The sequence below is a fragment of the Podarcis pityusensis genome, assembly GCF_964106645.2.
Source record: "Podarcis pityusensis genome assembly, chromosome: 16".
Classification (NCBI taxonomy): domain Eukaryota; kingdom Metazoa; phylum Chordata; class Lepidosauria; order Squamata; family Lacertidae; genus Podarcis; species Podarcis pityusensis.
Genome location: NC_138041.1, coordinates 12,918,179 through 12,940,656, shown reverse-complemented (window position 1 = coordinate 12,940,656; position 22,478 = coordinate 12,918,179). Strand labels below are relative to the sequence as shown.

General features: G+C 50.8%; 1 protein-coding gene across 2 annotated transcripts; it reads right to left on the bottom strand.

Annotated features, from left to right (window-relative positions):
• Window positions 1–942: 942 nt before the first annotated feature.
• On the bottom strand, window positions 943–20,996 carry LOC308465653 (dual specificity protein phosphatase 10-like). Of its 2 annotated transcripts, none has more exons than XM_080985713.1 (4): window positions 20,672–20,996; window positions 7,660–8,888; window positions 4,375–4,674; window positions 943–3,955 (listed from the first exon to the last, which is right to left on the bottom strand). In XM_080985713.1, the coding sequence occupies exons 2-4, from the start codon at window positions 8,873–8,875 to the stop codon at window positions 3,690–3,692; spliced, it is 1,782 nt and encodes a 593-aa protein (XP_080841839.1). In that variant the 5' UTR covers window positions 8,876–8,888; window positions 20,672–20,996; the 3' UTR covers window positions 943–3,689. The 2 variants fall into 2 exon arrangements, with proteins under 2 accessions (XP_080841839.1, XP_080841840.1); XM_080985714.1 differs by lacking the exon at window positions 20,672–20,996 and adding an exon at window positions 16,874–17,005.
• Window positions 20,997–22,478: the final 1,482 nt, after the last annotated feature.

The following is a 22,478-nucleotide window of genomic DNA, read 5'->3' as shown; positions in this document are numbered from 1 at the left end:
GCTGGTTCAGGAAGCGATCAGCATGTATGTGAAATTAGGATTCTTTGGGCACAATGCATATCACTTCTGCAGGTGCTTGCATATTGATGCAGTTCCTGCTAGTTGCCATTAGGAGGCGCCCTTTACTGCAGGAGAGGAGGCTAGATCTCAGACGGACTAACCACAATGTTCTAACTCAAGGAGATCCCTTCGTGGGCCGGATTGTGCGCACGTGTGAGTGCACACGCCAGCAATTTCCAGCATCTGCATCTGTGCAGACGTGATTTTCAGCGTCTGTGTCTGCACAGATGCGATTTCCGGTGCCGTGGAAGCGAGTCCCTGCACTGCGCTGTGCCGGTTTAGCACGGCGCATGGGGACTCACCGAGTGGGTGGCTCGGTTCGGGGGTGGCTTGTGGGCCAGTTAAACGACCCCCGTGGGCAGCATGTGGCCCATGGGTCTTAGGTTGCCTAGCCCTGTTCTAACTAAAATTCAGGCGCCTCAGCCTGCTGTGGGTAGATGTGACTAGTGCAGAGTCTACCACCCTGGCCTTCGTTCCAGTGAAGTAAGAATGACAGTGACCAGCCCAGTTAACCTGAGATAAATACTGCAAAATGTACCCAGCGCTGGGGATCAACCTGTCGAATTCCTGCTGGACCCACTTTGTGCACTGCGGACTTTCAGTGGCAGCTTGCAAACAGCTACTCGCCTGGGGCGAGTTGGTTCAGCAACAGCCGAACACACGGGAAGACTGGTGGGGGGAAATGAGGCAGTTCTTCCCTTTTAGATTATGAATGGGTGACACAAGAGAAGTATGTATTGCTCTGCCACTGTTGACTTCCGAGGTCTCAAAACTCGGTGGGTTTTCTTTCTGCTTTGAAAGGGACACCAGGGCTCAGTTCAATCTTTGGGTAGACATTGGCTTGATCTCCCCACCTCTCCCACCCTCAAGAGAGACAGGGTCTTGTTACAAAAAAAGAGAAAGACCACGTTTAATAAATTATGACGCTGGGGCCTCACACTTGGGCCCAATAAATAACAAAGACGAGATCCAAAAAGACACAGCAGGGAAGGGAAGGGGGGAACCTTATAGTCTTGACCACATCAGCTTCCTGTCCAGCGGGTGGATGGGGTGGGGCATTTTAGTTTCACTACAAAACTCTTTAAATGGAAAAAAGGGGGGAGGAACTGTTGCATTCACCAGCCACTCTGGATCTGCACCGGGGGAGGGGTGGGGGGAGCAGAGGGTGCTTTGCTGTTCCTTAGGAACATCAAGCCTTATGCTGCACTGGACCCATTGCTCCATCCAGCTCAGTAGTGTCTACACCAGCTGGCAGCAGCCTTCCAGGGTTTCAGGTAAGGGACAGTCCCAGTCCTGCCTGGAGATGCCAGGGATTGAACCTGGGACCTTCGGCATGCAAGGCTCTAAGCACTGAGCAGCACTGCTCCCTTCCGCAGCTGGGCAAACATCACTTAGCCGCCAAAGCCAGACAGAAGCCTTTCTGCATCTCTGCATTCCAGAAGAGGCGAGAGCGAAGATTTGTCTGCAGCTCAGCCACAAACATCAATCATTCTGACACAGATCCCACTTTCATGTTTAGGTGCTACCACCACCATCACCCCAACCTCAATAGCTGAAGTGAAATTTGGGGGCTGGAGGATTTTAAAACATTTCTTTGTGGGGCCAGGGGCATTGATTTAAAAAACATTTCAATGGCAGTTTGGAGCGCTGGTCTGGTCAGATGTGGCCCCTGCTTAATCACGGGCAGGGGGGGCACATCTATGGCGTCTTGTAATAGGTCCTTGAACCAGTAATTTCTGATCATCAAGCTGAGGGCTGAACAGGCTACCTTATTGCATCTCCTGGCCTCTTGGCTATTGGGTGTTTTTCCAGCCACCCAGAAAATTACAAGTTCCAAGTGGGTGCCATGCCATCCCGGTTAGGATTCTGGGAGTATTTGAGGATGGGTGGGATGACACTCTGGATGTTGCTGGACTCCAACTCCCATCAGCCCCAATGGTCAGGAATGATGGGAGCTGGAGTCTAGCAACTTCCAGAGAGTGCTACATTGGCGAAAACCTGGGGATGAGAGCAACGTCTTCCACAATGTATTTTTACATCTACAGAAATGATGAGATGTTGATGATTACAAGGGAAATTACCCCATCCCCGAACAAACAAATATTGTGCCACAGCTTTACGGACTGGGATGTTGGGCTTTTCCATTTTGTATGACTGGCGAGTTCACTGGTGGAGAGATGGGGCCCATAGCCTCCATAACGTTTATCCCCCCACTTGCTCCTTGCTGGTGATGGGTTCGAATTATGTTTGGGAAAAGACTGGGAACGGCTGAAAGACCACTGACATGAAGGGACGCATGTCACACCCTGTCTCCTCTTTGTGCGGTGCGGGAAGAGGAGCTGGAGGTGGGGGGCAGGGACACTTTAAAGCACCTAACATTAACAACCAAAATTTTTGTGTATATATTGCATCGTAAGATAAATTAGCTGGGGGGAGACGACGACACCCACTTCATACCAGCCCCAAGAAACCTAAAATAAAATTTAGGGGAGCTAGAGAGTCCTAGGGGGACTCCCCCCCCGCCAGTTTCAGCATCCCTTCCCCATTGTCAAAAAACCCCGAACCCCTTAATTAATGGAAGACAAGTTCCAGTTACATCATATAACCCTGAGAAGGGGAGGGGAAAGGGGGGAGAAGTGCTTAACAATATGTTTGAGGGAAGGGGCAGGAGGAAAAGGAGGGTCCAGTCCCCGCCCCCATCCCATAATATCATCAGTTCCACAGTATTAACCCTTGTTAAGAGCCACATAACAGGTTGGTGGTCAAAAGAGTCTAAGCAGCAATTACAGTTCAAATAAATAACTAGATGAGAGGGCAGAACTGAGGGCTCTTCTCCCCCCCCCCCACAAACACACATACACCCCAAGCAAAGGAGGGGGGAGATTAATTGTGAATTGCCCCCCCTCCTTCTTTCCACCCACACTCTTATCCAGAAGAGATTCTGTGATCCTGAGCATTAAAATCTGGTGGGAATTGGGGGGGGGGGAGGAGTTTCACACCCGCAATGTTCCCCATGGACACCCCCTCTTCCATTACTGCACACACACACACACACACACACACACAAACACACGTGTAAATTGCTTAGGATACCCCAGCCCCAAATTAGTCCATCGTGGTGGAAAGCAAGGCAATATCAGCATCTGGATCAAAAAAACTGGGGAGAAGACAAAGAGAACTCCCCCCCCCCCAATTTATACACACACACACTCCCCACCCCAATAAATTAAAACCCAGCATGATCACACACACACCACCCATTCCCCACCCCACGAAGGTAAGAAAGTTTTTTTTCAGAAGTCATTGTAGAAATAACTGTTCCCCAAAATTCCGATGGCGGCAGCAGCAGCGGTACCTACAGAACGGAGCGCCATCAGTCTTTGGCGTTGTCTGTCGCCTTGTACGCTGAGTGTTTTCCGGTTGGTGGACTTAGAAAGGTATCCAAGCAAAGTTCCCTCAAGTGGGGGGGGGATGTAATAAAGTAGTTGAGAAGCCCCCCTCCCCGAATTCCTGCTCACTGCTTCAGCCCTCACTTGCCGTCCATCAGTCCCCTTATTGCACTCCCGCCCCCCCTTCCTCTTCTTCCCAGCCCTGAGATTGACGGAGCTCATCCTGCACCCCCATCTTGTTCACACTTCGGTCTCCACTCCGGCCAGCTTGGGGGTGAGGATCCGGGGTGTGATGCCGGCGTTGAGGTCCACTTCGAACTCCAGCAGTTGCCCCATGAAGTTGAGGTTGGGCGAGATGATGGGCCTTCGGCCTTTGACATACTTGTAGGCGTCGCCCATGGTCATGAGCGTGTGCTTCATCAGGTAGGCGATGACGATGGTGGCCGAGCGGGAGACACCGGCCTGGCAGTGGATGAGGACTCCTTTGCCGCTCTGGTGTGCCTCCTCTGGAGTAAGGGAAGGGGGGAGGGGAGAAACAGCGTCAACGCTAACCTGAGAAAGGGGGTGCACACAAATGCTTCCTGGACTAAATTCCATTTCACACACAGCTCCTTGCCTGTTCGCCTACGGCGAGTTAAGAATAGGCCCCAGGCGAACAGGCAGCAAAGTTTTTTTTAGAAAGGGAAACAGATTGGGAGGAAAATAGAAATGAGGAACATAGGAAGCTGCCCTGGACAGAGTCAGACCCCTTGATCCATCTAGCTATTGTCTATCCTGGCTGGCTTTGAATCATCAGGGTTTCAAATAAAAGACCATTCTAGAGGGAGATGCCAGGAATTGAACCCGGGACCCGCTGCATGCAAGACGGACGCTCTACCACTGAGCTACAGCCTCCCCTTTATTTCGCCGCAGGACTAGACCTCACCAATGAACTCAAAAGCTTCCTCGAAGTATTGGCGCAGGTCCTGGCGGTTGTTGTCGGTGGCGGGGAGGCGCTTGTAGCGCAGGCGCCCGCTGTCGGCGTGGTACAGGGGCAGGTGGGTGGTGACGTTGAGAACGTGCCCCACGTTGAGGCTCAGCATCCGTTCGAGGTCCTGCGCGTCTCGTTCGTTGCCCAGGAACAGGAAGGGCAGAATGGGGCTCAGCTCAGCGTTCTCCAGGTCAGGCGTGAGTGGGGGCCCCAAGTCATCTGGGCCGTCCGCAACATCTGGCCCAATCAGACTGCCTGTGGTCAAAACACAAAGCAAAAGGGTTGAGTCCCTGGAGTGGAAGCATTGTGCAGAAAAAGTGCTTGAGTTTTATTTTTTCCTCCTCCCTCCCAATCTGTTTTCCTTTTGTGTGTGCCCCCTCTCTTTCTTTCTTTCTTTCTTTCTTTCTTTCTTTCTTTCTTTCTTTCTTTCTCACTTTCTTTAAATTAAGCCTGAGGGCAGGGACTATTTTACCACTGACATTTGTAAGCTGATCTGGGAGCCTTTTCTGGCAGGATAAAAAGCTTTGTGTAAGCGAGTAAAGAAATGAATTGTAATAATTCAATTTTAATTAGGGCTGCGAAGTTTTAATCGATCAGTAGGTTTGGCTGAGCAGTTAGAAACCAAGGATGTGAGCACAGGCAAAACATTTTGCTCTCATTTCCTTATTTATTTGGAGTGTTTGCATCAAATGATCCTCAAGGAGTCTTGCACTAGACTGCAGTGATAGACAATTGCCTATCTCAGTATTGTCTGCACTGACAGTCAGCACCACTCCAGGATTTTGGGGCGGCGTGGTCTCCCTAACCTTACCTGGAGATGCTGTGGATGAAACCAGGGACTTTCCCCCTGCAAAGCAGCTGCCCTCCCAATGACCTGCCGGTCATGCTGCCAAGGTGGGAGGTTTGGATGGAGGTGTAGGCACAGAGCCCCACTCAGAAAAAGGTGTGTTGGGGACAGGGAGCTGGAAACACAGCAGGGCTGGCGCTCACTTATTTTGAAGCAAGTGAATGGGGGGCGCTCTGGATCAGGTGTGGGGGTCCTTTAGCCCTCCAGATGTGGTTGAGCTACGGCTCACATCTTCCCTAGTCGTACGCTATCCTTGCTGGCACTGATGGGATGTGTAGTTCATCAGCATCTGGAGAGCCAAAGGTTCCCCCCTTTGCCCGCTGCACCTGCTCTAGATGTTTTGCACTACAATTCCCATCACCCCTGACCACTGGCCACCACTGGTGGGCAGGTGGGGCACCAAAGAGCCTCTCCAGCCACCCCCATCCCAGCCAGATGCTGAAGTCCAAGGTATAAAATTACCTAAAGGCACAACACGGGAAAAGAGCTCTGTGTGACACCCAAAGCTGGTCAGTTTGGTGGCAGAGTAATATTCTAAGTTGTGAGTTTCTGAATCTCTTCTGTGCCCACCTCACAGAAACAACCCCTGAAAAAGGTCGTGTGAGAGCCTCTGCTTAAATGCAAGTTCAACCCCCCAGTGACATCTCTAGATAGGGATGGGAAAGCTCCCTGCCTGAAACCCCAAGAGCTGCTGCCAGTCAGAGCAGGCAGCCCTGAGCTAGATAGGTCAGCGGTCCAATTCCGTATAAGGGAACTCTGTATGCTCCAAATTGGTGCTAACCAAATCACTTGGAGTGGCTTCCCCCTTCCCCTCTGCAGTTTTCTGTGGGAGGAAGGTGGGGGCGAAAAGGGAGGGGACTTGTTCTTCTTCCTGACCTAAAACATCTGCTATGTAAAATGACACCCCACCCTCCATGGTGGGGGCTGGCAGGGGCTGGGGAGAAGGGAGGGGGCAAGTGTGAAAGAAGGTCAAAGAAATGATGTCATGCTACCAGCTGGGTAGAGTTCATTCTGGTTCAACGGGGTTTTGAACAGGTGCTAAAAGTGAGGTGGGGGGGAACTGGGGGTGTGTGAAGCCCCCCTTCGCATCTTGCCATCTGCTCATGCAGCTGGGATGAGGTCACCAAAGAGATGGTGGAGTGGTGCAAATCTTAAACCTAACCCAATTGGCATAGGGAAAACATGCATGGAAAGAACTGCCCTGTTGTGTCTTCCTGCTGTATTCATTCTATCAACATAATGTTTTGTGGTTTAATTTCCCATATCTCCCCCAATGAACTCTAGGGAGCAACTACGGTTCTCCTCCAAACTTCCTTTCGCCCTGTGGCTTTCAAGGGGAGTCTACATCCTACATTGGCTCCCAGTTTGTTTCCAAGCACAATTCAAAGTGTTGGTGCTGACCTTTAAAGCCCTAAACGATCTTGGCCCTGAAGGAGCATCTCCACCCCCATTGTTCTGCCCAGACACTGAGGACCAGCACTGAGGGCCTTCTGGAGGTTCCCTCCCTGCAAGATTGAGGTTACAGGGAACCAGGCAGAGGGCCTTCTCAGTAGTGGCACCCACCCTGTGGAACACCCTCCCATCAGATGTCAAGGAAATAAACAACTATCTGACTTTTAGAAGATATGTGAAGGCAGCCCTGTTCAGGGAAGTTTTTAATATCTGATGTTTTATTGCTTTTTATATTATTATTATTATTATTATTATTATTATTATTATTATTATATCATTAATTCTGTTGGGAGCCACCCAGAGTAGCTGGGGAAACCCAGTCAGATGGGTGGCCTATAAATAATAAATTATTATTATTATTACCAACCAGGAAACAGGTAGTTCAATGTGGAACAAAATGTAATAAGGAAAAATATAACCTCAGGAAGCCTGAGAAGGACCCGAGGGAAACTCAAGGCTGATGGATAAGCGGCAGCCTTGCAGAAATAATTACCGTATTTTTTGCTCTATAAGACTCACTTTTCCCCTCCTTAAAAGTAAGGGGAAATGTGTGTGCGTCTTATGGAGCGAATGCAGGCTGCGCAGCTATCCCAGAAGCCAGAACAGCAAGAGGGATTGCTGCTTTCACTGCGCAGTGATCCCTCTTGCTGTTCTGGCTTCTGAGATTCAGAATATTTTTTTTCGTTTTCCTCCTCCAAAAACTAGGTGCGTCTTGTGGTCTGGTGCGTCTTATAGAGCGAAAAATACGGTAACCTCTTGTCTGGAGGCAGGAGTTTTTTAAAGCGGGGAGACACTGTGTTAGCCCAGAACGCATTCCCCTCGGACCAGAAGAAGGCTCAGGGCAACTAGGGAGGTGGTGGCCCCAGGAGAAAGAACTTTTGACACACCAATGCAATTTCTGCCGCCACCACAGCGGTCGGCACCTAGAACCCCCAGCTCACCTCTCCGGCCAACCCCTTCCTGCCCGCCATCTTTGTTGAGCAGGTCCAGCACCAGGTGGAGATTCTGGGAGGGCTGTGTTTTGCGGGGCTTGGGGGGGCTGGCGGGGAGAGGCTCCGGACTGGCGCGGCCGCCGGGCTCCTTGGCCCAGAGACGCTGCAGCGAGGAGTCCCTTGCGTCGCAGCCTCCCCGCGAGGAGATGAAATCCAGCATGGCCATCTTCCCCTGCTGGAGCCGCCTCCGGCCCGCTGCGTCAGCTGCTCCAAAGCGCATGGCGCCCTGAAGCTGGCTCTTGGTGTATTCCATCAGGTTGCGGCAGTCCAGGATGAGTGGGGAGACGTGCTGCTGCTGCTGCTGTTGCGCCCGGGACCGTGTCATTTTCTTGGCCAGCTCGTCGGGCCAGATGGTGCGGACGCTGTAGTCATCGTCGTCCCCGCAGCTGGGGGCCGGGGACGAGCCCGCCCGGGGGTCGTAGGCCACGATGGGGTCGCTGCTGCAGAAGCTACAGGAGGAGCTGCCCGACTTGACCGAGGGGTTGCAAGCCAGGCAGGCCAGGGAGCGCAGGGCCGAGGAGGGGGCACAGGGCAGGCACCCCAGCTTCTTGACGGACGGCGGGCTGCAGCTGGAGCAGCTGAGGGAGCGCAGGCTGGAGCGGCAGGAGAAGCAGCCCAGGGAGAGCAAGCCGCCCTTGGGTCCGGCGTCCTCGCAGCGCATGAGGCGCCAGCAGCCGCGGCATCCGCATTTGAGGGGGTGCATGGCGGGGCTGGAGAGGCAGGAGGAGCTGGTGGATGTGTCCAGCACCGCCGGTTTGGAGTTCTCCTTGAAGCAGCGCTTCTTGAGCTTCGCCTGGGGCAAGAAGACCTTCAGCTGGGGCCCAGCGAGGCCTTTCGGCTTAGGCTCGGCCTGCTTGAGGTCCAGCTGCAGGGAGACGTTCCTCTCAGGCGACAGGCTCTGCACGCCTCCCACCGTCAGCTTGATGTCAATGGTGTGAGAGTGGTTGGGCTGCAGGACGCCCGGCGTCCCCCGGCGTGCGGCCTCGTCGCAGGGCGCCTTCGCGGGAGCTGGGGCGGCCTGGCCAGGCCCTCTGGAGGCCGCCGGGGGCTGCTTCTCGCCACCGCCTGGGGTGCCCCCGTTGGCAAAGCTGTGGTTGAGGCGCAAGGCCAAAGTTTTGGGTCGCTGCAGCACGCCGATCCGTTCTTCCAGAGGCGAGGGAGGCATTGGGAAAGGTGAACTGCAGGGGGAAAGAGAGAGGGAGGGAGGGAGAGAGAGATAATAATATACAATAATAATATTTTTTTATTTATACCCTGCCCTTCCCGGTTCAAAAAACCGGGCTCAGAAGAGCATGCAGCAAGTTGGCGCTCATGTTTTCTTCCTTTTGTCAGGGGTGTCTAAGGTTTCATTGAGCTCTGCCACCCCACACGATCCAGATACAGTGGTACCTCAGGTTACAGACGCTTCAGGTTACAGACGCTTCAGGTTACAGACTCCGCTAACCCAGAAATAGTGCTTCAGGTTAAGAACTTTGCTTCAGGATGAGAACAGACATTGGGCTCCGGCAGCGCAGCAGCAGCAGCAGGAGGCCCCATTAGCTAAAGTGGTGCTTCAGGTTAAGAACAGTTTCAGGTTAAGCACGGACCTCCGGAACGAATTAAGTACTTAACTCGAGGTACCACTGTATTACAATGTGGGAATCGCACACTCAAACACATTATTTCCCCTCAAATAATCCTGGGCGCTCTAGTTTACACCTCAGACAGCTATAATTCCCAGCTCTTCTAACAAACTGCAGCCAGGGGCAGATCTACTACGAAACTAATGAAGCTTAAATTTCAGGGCCCCTAATCCCAGCCCCCCCCCCCCGAAATGACTTTAGTCTGCATTGCTTTTTAAAAAATTGGGTCTAGTAGACCCAATTTGAATTGCACAACTCACAATCATTTTATGACGCATCATGAATGTAAATAACATTTCCCTAATTTTCACACACACCCCGCAAATAACTTGAATTCACACAAGTGACTTTGAGATGTGAAATAGTCTAGTAGAGCAATTTTAATCAAAATATGAAATGTAGTGGCTATTTTTTAATTTTAAAAAATTGTGGTGAACTGTTGTGGAACAACCCTTTTAACTAAGATTACCCGGACCTTGTTGTCGGTTGCGAAGGGGACCCCATAGCAGTTCATTCTTCAGGGCCCCCAAAATGTGGGTCCGCCACTGACTGCAGGTCCCAGTGTGCATGTAGCCTTTGAGAGAGGCAGGGGAATCTGCGGCCCTCCAGATCTGACACTGGGTGAAAACTCCCACCATTGGCCCTGCTGGCTGGTATCCCGGCAACATAGAGAGGGCTGCAGGTTCTCCATCCCTGCATTAAACAGGGAAGGCTGCCATGGATAGCGAAGCGGATGTCTTCCAGAGAATGCCTTCTAGGAGTTGGCACGCCAGTCGTGGAATGCCCTCCCCAGGGGGACTTGCCAGGAACGCCAACCTGACTGGTCTTCCCCACAGCAGGCAAAGGCTTCCAAGCTTTTGAGATAGAATTATAGAACTGTAGGGTTGGAAGGGACCATGAGGGTCATCTAGCCCAACCCCCCTGCAATGCAGGAATCTTTTGCCCAATGAGGGGCTTGAACACATGACCCTGAGATTAAGAGTCTCGCGCTTTGGCAACTGGACATTCCCCATGTATTTCTCGCCCCCATCTTTCTCCAGATAATGGGTGAGGCAACTGGCTTTGGGTTACTCAGCACCAAGAAGTGAAGCTCTCTGCACATGCTCAGGGGACGCTTTCCTTTACATTCAAAACCTGACGAAGCCCATGCATGAGGAACCTGTGGCCCTCCAGGTGTTACAACCACTCCCAGTCGCCATAGCTGGTGGTCTGCAGAGCCACAGGCTCAAATTACATCAATGCATCACCAGAAGCACCCTGAGAAGCCAGTGTCTGGCCACCAGGCCTGGGAGTTTTTCCTCAGGCTCTGATTGGCTGTACTCTAGGTTTCCCGATTGGCTAATGAAGCATGTGGTCCAACAACATCTGGAGAGCCAAAGGCTCCCCACACCTGTGGCAGAGGCTTTGTGCCAGAAATCTTCACAGCTGCTTCCCTCACCTGTGGCATTTTGCTCCTTCGCTCACCCTCCCCAGACAGGTGTCATCGTTTTGTCCCGACTTAAGCAGGTAGCCAATTCTCTGGACTAAATCCAGGTATGGTTTGTTGGGGTTTTTGGTCATGTATTTTAGTGTTGTGATAGCTTGCTGCATGCATACATTTGGCACTTATCAAATTGACAAATTGTGCCTTGGAGGGGGGAAATGAGATTCCAGTGTTGCTTTTCTGTCAGATTTACTGATTTACTTTCACCATATTCTTATCTAGTGCCGGCTTTTCATGGGAAAGGGAATAGACCTCTGTTCCCTGAATTGCTAGCAATTGTAATGAGTGCACCTCTAATTTAAAAGGTTCCAGCAGACATTATTCACAGTGAGAGTCGGTGTGGTGTAGTAGTTAGGGTGTCGGATTCAGACTTGGGAGAGACCAGGATTCAGATGCCCCCTTGGTCATGAAGCCCACTGAGGGACCTCAGGCCAGTCACTGGCTCTCAGCCTACCTTGCAAGGTTGTTGTGGGGATCAGAAGGGGAGAACCATGTATACAGCCTTGAACTTCTTGGGAGAATGGTGGGATATAAATGCAATAAACGAATAAATTCTTTATAACTGATTATCGCAACCTTAAGGGCTAGAGTCTTAAGAAAAAAGAAACCCTCAAAAACTGATAATTCTTAGATTGCTAAATTCTGCGCCTTGTGTGTTGTGCACTTGTCTGGAATTGTGGGCTTATGACTTAGCTCTACATGCTACTTGCTTGGCCAGCTCTAGCCATCATCCCTGGTATATCTTAATATTCCTTTCCTTCCGTCCTTTCATCTTTTCTTTTTACCATGGGGTACACCCACGCTGGATGTGCTGACGAAATCCTTGCTGCATCTGCCCTCACAAAGCGGTGAAGCTTGCCCACTATTTCATTCCAATTTTACACATGGGAAAACTGAGAGGTAGTCGTTAATTGGTGGGAAAGTGGGTTTCGATCAATTAATGACCTCCTTCTCCCTCTGTTTATGTTTAAATCCTTTCACTTGGTATATCCACCCTGCTTTTGATGCCATGAATTACATGATCATTCATGTAAATAATGAACGGCAGAGGGTTGGACTAGATGACCCTGGGGCCCCTTCTGTCAATTCTACAATATGATGTTGATGATGATTTTACAATCAAGCAGCATCTAATTTCATCTGTGGTTAAAAACTGGGGGGGGGGGGAGAGAGAGAGGAGAATGCCACTAAGAGCCAATGAACGCTTAACTAAATTCCTTATTCCCCCTCTTGCTTTTAAAAACATCCTCTCTCTCTAGATATAAATTGGGTCAGGTTTAGCAAAAAGGCTTTCTGATGGGAGACAAACATGTTAACTCCCCCACCCTCAGATCTTTCCAGCACTTCATGTGCTGCTGGAACAGGAGGAGGAGATCCTGGATCAGCCTCCTTTCTCTTTCTCCCCCCCCCTCCATCCTGCTTTCTTGATGCATCTCCCCCCAATCCCCATTAAAGCCGTGTTATCAAGAAAAATACAGCTCCCTGCCACATTTCCCTGCAGGGACTTGGAAAAAGATTCAAAGGCGCTAGGTTCCATGCCAAGGAGAGATTAGCCATCCTCTTCCAAAATCACATCTTCCAACACACACACACACAGAGAGAGAGAGAGAGAGAGAGAGAGAGAGAGAGAATAATAAGAAGAAAAGCACTCTGCTTTTTGGGCGTTGTGGGCATTGAGGGTGTGAGCACGTGCCCAGCAACACCCTCCTCTGCAAGCATTTTTCACACTTCTGGGATGGAGGGAGGCAGCCTCTGTTCTGAAGGGCAGAAGCCGCTCAAGGGCTCTGTGTGTGTGGCTTGTGTGTGTGAGCGTTTGATCGAGACACCAAGGACCACAGCAGCCTTGTGATGTTTGCCAGACTTGCTAAGAAACCCTTTCGCTGCGTGCCGCCTGGGGAACAAGGCTCCTGGGACTGCGGAGGAAGAAACTAAAACAGAGACAAACAAAAATTAAGAACTCTCTCTCTCTCTCTGAGTTTGTGTGTGGTTGCTGCACAGCAGCCTTCCCCAACCGTTAGCCCTCTAGATGTTGTCGGACCACGACTCCCATCATTCCCGGCCTCTGGCCTTGCAGGCAGGGCTGTTGGGAGTTGTAGTCCAATGGCATCTGGAGGGTGCCAGCTTAGGGAAGGCTGTCTCTGCCCTGAGGTCTGTGCCGCTCTCCCTCAACGCCCAAACTGTGGGATAACCAACCTCATATAACCAACATGCCTAAGTTTAATTAATGCATGAAAGGGTTAAGACCATAGAGTAAGCTCTCCTGCTAGGCTCAGCTTATCCTTGGCCAGCAGGACCAATGGTCAGGGATGATGGGAGTTATAGTCCAACAGCAGCCGGTGACGCAAGTTTGAGAAACACTGTGCGGTTGACACTGTAAAGTCACTAGCTTATATGCTAATGGATGGTTTTGCTAGGTTACCCCCACCTTCTTGAAGCCACACCCCCTCTTCCGGGCCACACCCCTCAATGGCCCGCCCTCCACACCAGGCATAGGCAAACTCAGCCCTCCAGACGTTTTGGGACTACAACTCCCACCATCCCTGATCACTGGTCCTGTTAGCTAGGGATGATGGGAGTTGTAGTCCCAAAACATCTGGAGGGCCAATGCCTGCTCCACACCCTCCTGGAGTATTTCTGCCTGGCTGGGATTGGTCCCTGAACTCTGACCATGCCTTTTGGTTGCTTGGATGGAGGATGTGTGACTGAGTGTAGAAATTTGCCTACTGTACAAAAGTTACGTGTGCATTTGTTGCCCCGCCCACTTTTGCCTCTGGCCCCTCCCACCACTGGCATGCAGCCCCCAGAAACCTTCCTGGCTCTTGGGCTGAATGAAATTTCCCACCTCTGTTTTAGCTGTAGGTGCAGACACTGAACCTGCACACTTCTATGTGGAAAGCAGCGAGCTCCGCCCCAGATCTATGGGACCCTCCCTCTCCAAATCTCTATCCCCTCCTTCATCCACCACCTGCAAGGGATCCCCAAAGGTCATACAGTCCAAACCCCCCACGATACAGGACTCACAGCTAAATTGTGTGTGCATGTGTTTGTTTCGTGTAACACGTGCATGCAGAAAATACAATCCCCCGTCTGCAAACACCCCGTATTTCCTCTGCCTGCTCCTCGCCTCTCCCTCTTCCACATCCCGCAATCCCAAAGTCCGCTATTTCCTAGTGACCCATATATACCATCTGCAGCCAAAGCCCCGCGGTTCTGCTCCTATCTTCTGCCACCCCTTTAAAATAAAATTTTTAAAAACCTAGGAATTATAATCTTGGCTTGCCTGCGTCCCCGCCCACACACTCAGCCAGCACAAAAGTCTCCTTCTCCTGGAGGTTCTTTTGCAGAACAGCCACACAGCCCAGCGACACTAATCTGGGGCGACAGCGCTGTTATTTCCATCAACCGTGTGCCCGGCAAGCGAGGGGCGATTGCGCGCGACAGCCGAGTGCAGCACTTGGGGATGCAGAGGGGGAGAACGTTCCGCCCTCGGAGCGTTTGCAGAAAAAAGGAATTGCATCACCACACTGCCTTGGATGATGGGGGGGGGGGGGAGAGAGACTGTCCACCAACTGGATATTCTAATCCCTTCTCCCTGACTTTCATTGCATTTCAACCCCACCTTTCTTCAGAGGAGCTCAAGGTGATGAAGGTGATTCTCATCCTCCCCATTTTTATCCTCACAACAACCCTGTGAGGCGGGTTAGGGTGAGAGACAGTGATTCCGTACACAGCGTACATTTAAAGCACCTGCCTTCCACGCAAAGGATCGTGAGAACTGTAGTTTCTTAGCGATGCTGGGAATAGTAGCTCTGCGAGGGGTAAACTGCAGTTCCCAGGATTCTTTTTGGGGAAACCAGGTCCTTTAAATGCACGGTGGGTGCATAGCCAGGGAATGACCCACAGCCACTCAGTGAGCATCATGTCGGAGTGCGGATCAGACACTCTTAACCCTTACAACACCCTGGCTCTTTTGTTCAGCTGCTGTTAAAAAAAGCTAAACACATTCCGTCTCTGTCTAGCTGTTGCAGAGATAATGGGCAGGCAAGATTCTAGTCCATAGGAAGCAAGACAATGAAATAACTTTTTCGGCTGGAGTAGGGCAATCTGCATTTATGCTCTGGCTGGTTTGCAAGGATTATCGCAACTCCTCCTTCCTGCAAAATTCCTGGCTAAGGGTTAGCCCTGCCTTGTTCCACTACAGTAGTACCTCGGTATACATACGCTTCAGGTTACATACGCTTCAGGTTACGGACTCCGCTAACCCAGAAATAGTGCTTCAGGTTAAGAACTTTGCTTCAGGATGAGAACAGAAATTGGGCTCCGGCGGCGCAGCAGCAGCGGGAGGCCCCATTAGCTAAAGTGGTGCTTCAGGTTAAGAACAGTTTCCGGTTACGTACGGACCTCCGAAACGAATTAAGTACTTAACCCGAGATACCACTGTACTTTGTTCTTGCTTTCTCCTTATACCCCGATTATCTCTGGCAGATATCTGTAAGACAATCTCCACCGATCTGGCACCCTCCAGATGTTGTTGTTTGAAAGCAACACCCGTCAGCCCCAGCCAACGCAGCCAGTAGTCGCAGCTCAGAACATCTGGAAGGGGCACCAGGTTGGCAAAGCCTGCCTTATAACCAGCCAGACTGTTTATCCATGTAGCTCAAGTGTGGGGAACCTTTGGCCTTCCAGATGTTGCTGAACCACAGCTCCCATCAGCCCCTGCCAACACGGCTGATGGCAAGGGATGATGGGAGTTGTAGTTTAGCGACACCTGATCTGGCCAGTTGCTCTGACAGGCAGGATTACAAGCAGAAGCCTTTCCCACCAACTGCTGCCTCACCTTTTTAAACCTCTCTGCTTTTTCTCTCTCACTGCTTCCCCATTCCATCCTGGAGCAGCCTGTCATTCTAGACCCCCAACATCTCCCATGAGATCTTGCAGCGGGGAGGGCCTTAGGAAGTAGCTCTCCCTTCTCAGCCTCCCCCTACCAAAGTAGCACGGAATTCTGCTCCACAAATAGCTCGCCCACCCCAATAACGTAATGCTCCCATTAAGAAACGGGAGCCTGAATGCTGATTCCCCCCACTGGCAGCATTTGTACTGTGGTCTCCCTGAGGGCAGGGACCTCTGCCTCTCTCTTTCCTGGGAAACTATGTAAAGTGTGTTTGACATTGATGGGGCTACAGTAATTAATCGTTATAAGAATAAGTAATGCGAGCATCCCCCAAAGAGCGCTCCTCGCGAACGAAAACCCCCTCGTGCGAAGTACTGCGTTCTGCACGTGCCTCTGTGCTTCGTGGCACATATACGGTACACTTGCACACCCGCATATACACAGAGGAAGCTGCTTCACAAAGAATCAGAACATTGGCCCATCCAGCTCAGTATCACCTACACTGACTGGCAGCAGCTGTCCAGGGTTTCAGCTGTACCTGGAAGTGTCAGGAATTAAACTAGGAATTAAACTTTTGCATGAAAGGCAGATGCTCTAACACTGGGACACACACACACACACACACACACACACACACACACAGAGTCATGGTCAGTTTATGAAGATGCCACATTTCCTGCAAAAACCATGTGCTGAAAGCAGTTTATGCGCACACATACACCAGACAATTTAGCCTCACACAGGCTTTCCATTGCACAATCTAGCCATTCAAGCATGCACCCTCTCTGGGCTGGGCTGGGCACACCGCCTCCCCCTGGCATTGCTTTCTACACAACCAACACCCATGCTCACTACACACCAGCGGGGATTTCCATCCCTTTGCTCAGCCCTGAAGCTCAGCCTGCTTTGCGTTCAGGGAATTCCAAAGCCCTCCGACACATCGCTTGCTTCCTTACCTCCTGCCTGAATCGGATTTGCACACGCAGGCGGGCGCCCGCCGCTTTGTGGACGCACAAAACGGCTGTGTGCACGTGTGTGTGTATACACATCTGCACACTCAGCAGTGCGTGCATCTCCCTTTCCAGCTTGGGTCGGTGTACACTCTCCAAATGCACTTGAAAGAAAGGAAGAAAGACGAGGTGTCCCCCCCCCGCCGCAAACACTCACCCTGACGTGGCTGGTGGTCCCCCTGCAGCGCCTGTTCACTTCCTTTTGGGCTGCCGTTCAGCTCTCTCCTCCACCAAATGAAGTTGTGCGCTGCCTCTAAAAATACCCTCCTGAGCTCATAGCCTGGCAGTGCCCAATGAGGGCATCTGTCTCCTCGGGTTTCACCCCACACCATGAGCTCACTACTTGGCCCTAGATATGCTGTGTCGGGGGGGGGGCGGGGTGTGTGCGGGGAGACGAGGAGGGGGAGAGGCCTCCAGGGGATTCCACATGTCCCTGGGCCTCCGGGTGCTCCCTGCCGCTTCCCAAAACATGCTGATGGGCGGAACATGGAGTTCCAATCGGCATTTGCAATGTCTCATCTGGTAACAACAGGAAAGGATGCGAGGCTGGCTGGGATTAATTGGTATGAATCACCCAAAGCCTTTGATTCCAATTTTGGCACATTGGGGAACTTCCCCCTGGTTCTTGCAGTCCTTCCATCTGCAGCAAGGGCGCAATAATCCCGGTCTACCTTACAAGGCTGTGCTGCAATCAATGTGACAGGCGGTTGTTGTTGTTTTCTGTATGTACAGCTATGGGCAAACTTTCCCACAGAACATGAAAAGCCGCCTTATATCCTGTATCAGACTATTTGTCCATTTGGCCCAGTGCAGCCCACTCTGGCTGGCAGCATCTCTCCAGGATCTAAGGCATGGAAATATATTTCCCCTTGCCTTCTTTTTATGTGGAGCAGTCAGGGATTGAACTCTCTGCCGTGCAAAGCAACTCTCGTCAGCACCACCACAGTCCATGGGAGTTGTAGTCCAGCAAATATGCAGAGGGCACTGAGATTGCTTCCACAGCCCACTTCCCCACCCCCCCAAAAAAGTAACAGGCAGCTCTCCTCTCCCCAACTGCACACAACTCCTTTTTCCTTGCATCATGATTTCTGGAACACACTGATGGATATTTGTCTTCACACCCTCTGCCTCTGGCTTCATTTCATCAGCCTTGTATCCAAAAAGCCAAACGCAGCTACAGCTGGGATCCAGCCTTGATATTCCTAGGTTTACTTCCCAAAGGGAGCAAAGGCCTTCATGTGCACCCATTCAGAATGACAGCACCACTCACCCAAGGTGAGGGTTGTCTGTACATCTTTCAATATTGGTTGACAGCATGCATTCACAGCACTCAAAACACTTAAACTGGCATTCTGCCCAACAGAGCACAATGCTCAAGTTTCTTCTGTTAGTGGCTCATTCACACATGCAGAGGCACACTTGTCCTCTTCTGGCATGTGTGAAGTGGCTTTCGGAGTCAACTCACTAGAAGTAACAGCGAAACCTAATCTGCAGGCCACGAGAAAATCTTCTTCGCAGCCGCAACTGCAGATTTGGCAATTCGTGACCTAGATTTTGGCTATGCATATCCAAGAAAGTTGAGATTCTTTACAAAAGTTTGGACGCAAGGGAGTTGGAAGTTGCAAGGGCTGCGGGGCTGGGCATTGCCTTAACACTGGTGGTAGCCAACTTGTTGCCCTCCAGGTGTTGTCAGACTAAAATTCCCATGATCCCAGACCACTGGCTATGCTGGTGGGGCAGGTGGGAGTTGATGGGGCCCATTTAGGCTGCCCCTGGTCTATATCTATATGGGCCTGCAGTGGCTCCTCTGGGGTTTCGAAGAAGATGCCATTTAGGATTGAGAGCTTCTGCATGCAAGGCAGCTGCTCTAACCATCCCCCTTGTCCTACAAAGTGCCCCGTGGTTCCAGTGCCCTAAATCTACCCTTCCTAGGAGGTAATTCTGAACACAAAGTACATATTCATGTTGCCAAGAAGGGAGTTAATATGGAGGTAGTATTTTCCCAGTTTTCCGCTTGTTATTAGATAATGCCAATGAGAAAATTTCTATGTCGTTTTTGAGTATTTGCATACATTCCATTCTAACCTTTGCAAAAACCTTGTGAGGCAGGTCAGTATTATTCTCCCCATATTGCAGACAGGAGGACTGAGTCTGAGAGAAAAGGGCTTGCTGTCTCATGGCAAAGGTGGCCTGAGGACCTAGCCATGACCCTTTGCCTGCTCAGATTTCTTTTTAAAAAGAGGATATACATTTTAGTTGAAACAACGGGGGGGGGGAAGGCCTGGTATAGCTCAGTTGGTACATCATGAGATTCTTAATCTCAGGGCCGTGAGTTTGAGCCCCACATCGGGCAGAAGATTCCTGAATTGCAAGGGGTTGGAATGCATGAACCTTGTGGTTCCTTCCAATTCTACGATTCTATGAAAAACGGGTATCTCCTGTGTGATACTGTTTGTTCACCTGGTGTTGGTGTGTTGCACAGGTGGCACACAGTGGATCCTAAGCACTATGTGACATGCACCTCAGTTCTGTGTGTGCAATTTATACTATATGAATTGGGTGTTTAATAAACCTTTGCACACATGCCGCGTGTCTCTGGGCTCATCGGTCTTCCCACTGATGCATATATTTCTACATACTTGGGAACACGGGAAACTGACTTACACAAAATCCTTGCTCCATCTAGCTCAATATTGTCTACACCAGGCACTCCAAGGTTTCAGCTAGAGAGTCTCTCCTAGCCACATTTGGAAATGCCATCAAGGAATGAACTGGGGACTTTCTGCATGCGAAGCAAATGCTCCACCACTGAACTGCATCCCTTCCTTAAAAGCCAAGCAAGATTCTAGTCCTCATGGTTCTGAGGAAAAGACCTCATTAAATAGGAGCACAGAAAGTCCATCTAGCTCAATGTTGTTTTGTACCAGCAGGCAGCAGGTCTCCAGGGTTTCAGACAGGTTTCAGACCTGGAAATGCCGACAGTAATTGAACCTAGGATTTTCTGCAGGCAAAGCAGATTCTCTAACCGCCTTGTGTTTCAACAAAGGAAAGCACTGTGTCTGCGTGTCTGCCTCTGCATGTGAGCCCGGACACACGTGTCAGCGCGTGCCTCACTTCCACCCGCAGTTTTCACCCGTCTCTATATAAAGCCCTCCGGTATCCCCATAACCACCATGGCATCACCGGCTTAAAATATCCCCAAATGTCATCCTAGCAGTCAGGAGACGTTAAGGGTACCTGTAAGGGGAGAACTCTGCGAGCACACAGACACACACACACCAGATCCTCTTTTAACCTCTTGTGTTGATGCTTGCAAGGAAAAAAACACTCGTCGGCTCTCCTTGACATCCACCTCCTCCCCCCCCCCCCGCACAGCAAACACACTTTTCCAGCTCCCGGTGGCACCTCCACCCTCTCCGCATCAGCCTGCCAGCCTCTCCCCACCTCCTACGCACCCCCCAAAAGAATGATCTGTCACAACAAACCGAGGCGACAGCCACCACAAACAAACGCCCACTCTTTTTATTGCCACCTTGGGGGGGGGGAGGCGGAGGAAACAAGAACTCATCACCCTCTCTTTCTCATCTCTTTCCCTGCTTTTTGATCTCTCCCCCCCGCATCAAGAAATAAACAACACATTTCTCTCTCTCTCTCGCCTTTCATGTTGTCGAAATCTGGGGCGCCCGATCCCTTCAGCAAACGCTGCCCCTCTTTTGTTGCAAGGTGCGTGCACACCCCCTGCAAACAGTGCCTTCAAGGACGGGAAAGGGAGGCTCGTTTGCCACATCGTCCCTCTGTTCTCAACCCCCCAATACAGCCATTCCCCCTCCCTCCATTAACTTAACGCAAATCGAGATTTCCAGGTGTTTAACCATCGCAAGACACCCAGTAAGTCCCCTGTTGCAAAAATAAAAATAAAAACAAAACCTTCCGTTTCAGAAGCAGATCCACTCACCTGCATTACAGTCTAAGCCTGAAATCCATGAGGATGTTTTTTGAGGTCGTGAAAAGAGGGGGAGGGCGGAGATGCCTTTTTGGTGAGGCTGGGATAGGGGAGAGAAGGTGACGTTTGAAACCCAGCAGGAATCTGGATTTGTTGGTCCTTGACTTCTGACACCTTTGCACCCTCCGGGTTATCCTAGGTCTGCCTTGCTGCTGATCACCCCGCATCCAGCTCTCTTTCCCCCTCAGCCCGCTTTGTCTTGCTTTCCTTCCTGTTGTTATGTTTTTCTCCCTCCTTGGCTCTGGTGCTGGGGACGCTTTTGATGGGAGCAGGAGAGGGAAGCGGAATGGGAGGGGGGAGAGAGGAGGAAGGGTTGTAGGGTGACATCATCGGCAGCCAATGAGACGCCGGCCCGGCTCTCCCGGCGAAGGTGACGCAGGAAGGCAGCACGTGACTCAGGGAAGCGCTTACATTCATTGTGAAACGGGCTTTGATCAGCATCAGCAACTTCGGCCCCGTAGAAAGGGGGTGGGGGGTGGGGAGGGAGGGGTTGAAAATGGGGAGGGGGGAGGGACAGGCTGGTTGGTAGGGGGAGGGAAGCTTGGCTGTGGGCCTTCCTATGCATTTTAAACGTCACCTGACATTATTATTAATTATAGTTGATTATCACCATCAGTAGTAATTTATTTGCAATGGTCACAGAAAAAAAAGGGAAATGAAATAATGCTAATAAAAATGACTAAAAACCACAGAAATCCCTTGCCGGCTGACAATAAGACTACTGTGTCCATCTTGTTTTAAACTTAAACATTAATATAAATAGTGCAAATGCCATATGTCCAAACGTATTATTATAATTTAAGAGCAATCAGAATTAAATGTGTCTGTTTTGCAAGTGGGGTGGTGGTGGAATGTAAGCAACTAATTTTCCTCACTTGCCCATCATTGTTGTTAATATGGAGAGAGAAATAGATCATTACATTGTTTTCTGCTGCAAAAATAACTGAGCGCCTTCCCCACTAGATTTTTAAGCAGCTTGCTAGCTTTTCCTTCTATTTCCATGCCAGGAAAACCAACCTTGTGCAGAGGGCCAGTTCACCCAAGAAGAGAGAAGTCAGGCATAGAGGAAGCCAAGCAGGTCGTATAAGGCCTGTTCGGAGTTCAATTGCAATTCAACAAATGAGAGCTTGTGGTTGCAGCGACTCAGTTGTAACCACCCAACAGCTTGAGGAAATGCCCCTCTTTGGAGAATGAGGCAGAAACATTGAAGAGAGAGAGAGTCATGCCACCCCTCAGCAGCTCTGCCTGAACCTCCAGATGCAGAGCTAGTGTATCTTTATTAATAACTTTCCTATGGAGGGAGGGCTTTTTGTGCCCTCCTGGTGGGCTTCCAGAAAGCATCTGATGGGCCACTGTGGGAAATGGGATCCAGGCCTAGGTGGACCCTCATTGGTCCATCCTGCAGAGCTCTCCTTACATCCATAGATCCTGAGGAACGATCATGTGTGAAAGAAGCATCTCTCTCAGCATCCCTATTTCAGCAGCCTCCCATGAAAAAAAATAGCGAAGCAATATGCATTGTACCTGCTTTTTCAGCAGGGTTGCCGCATGATGGACACAGCACATTCTGAAGTAAGTGAAGTAAAATATATCATGCAGTGTCCATCACCTGGACTGTGCCCCTTCAGGGGGAGTTTTGCATGTCTGAATGCATGTGTCCATGCGGGAAAATGTCCCTGTATGTAGAAAGCTAGCAAGTCAGGGAGAAGAGTACAAGCCAGCCTCTTTGGAATGCTGTTTTCCAGGGGCAGTAGGTGTT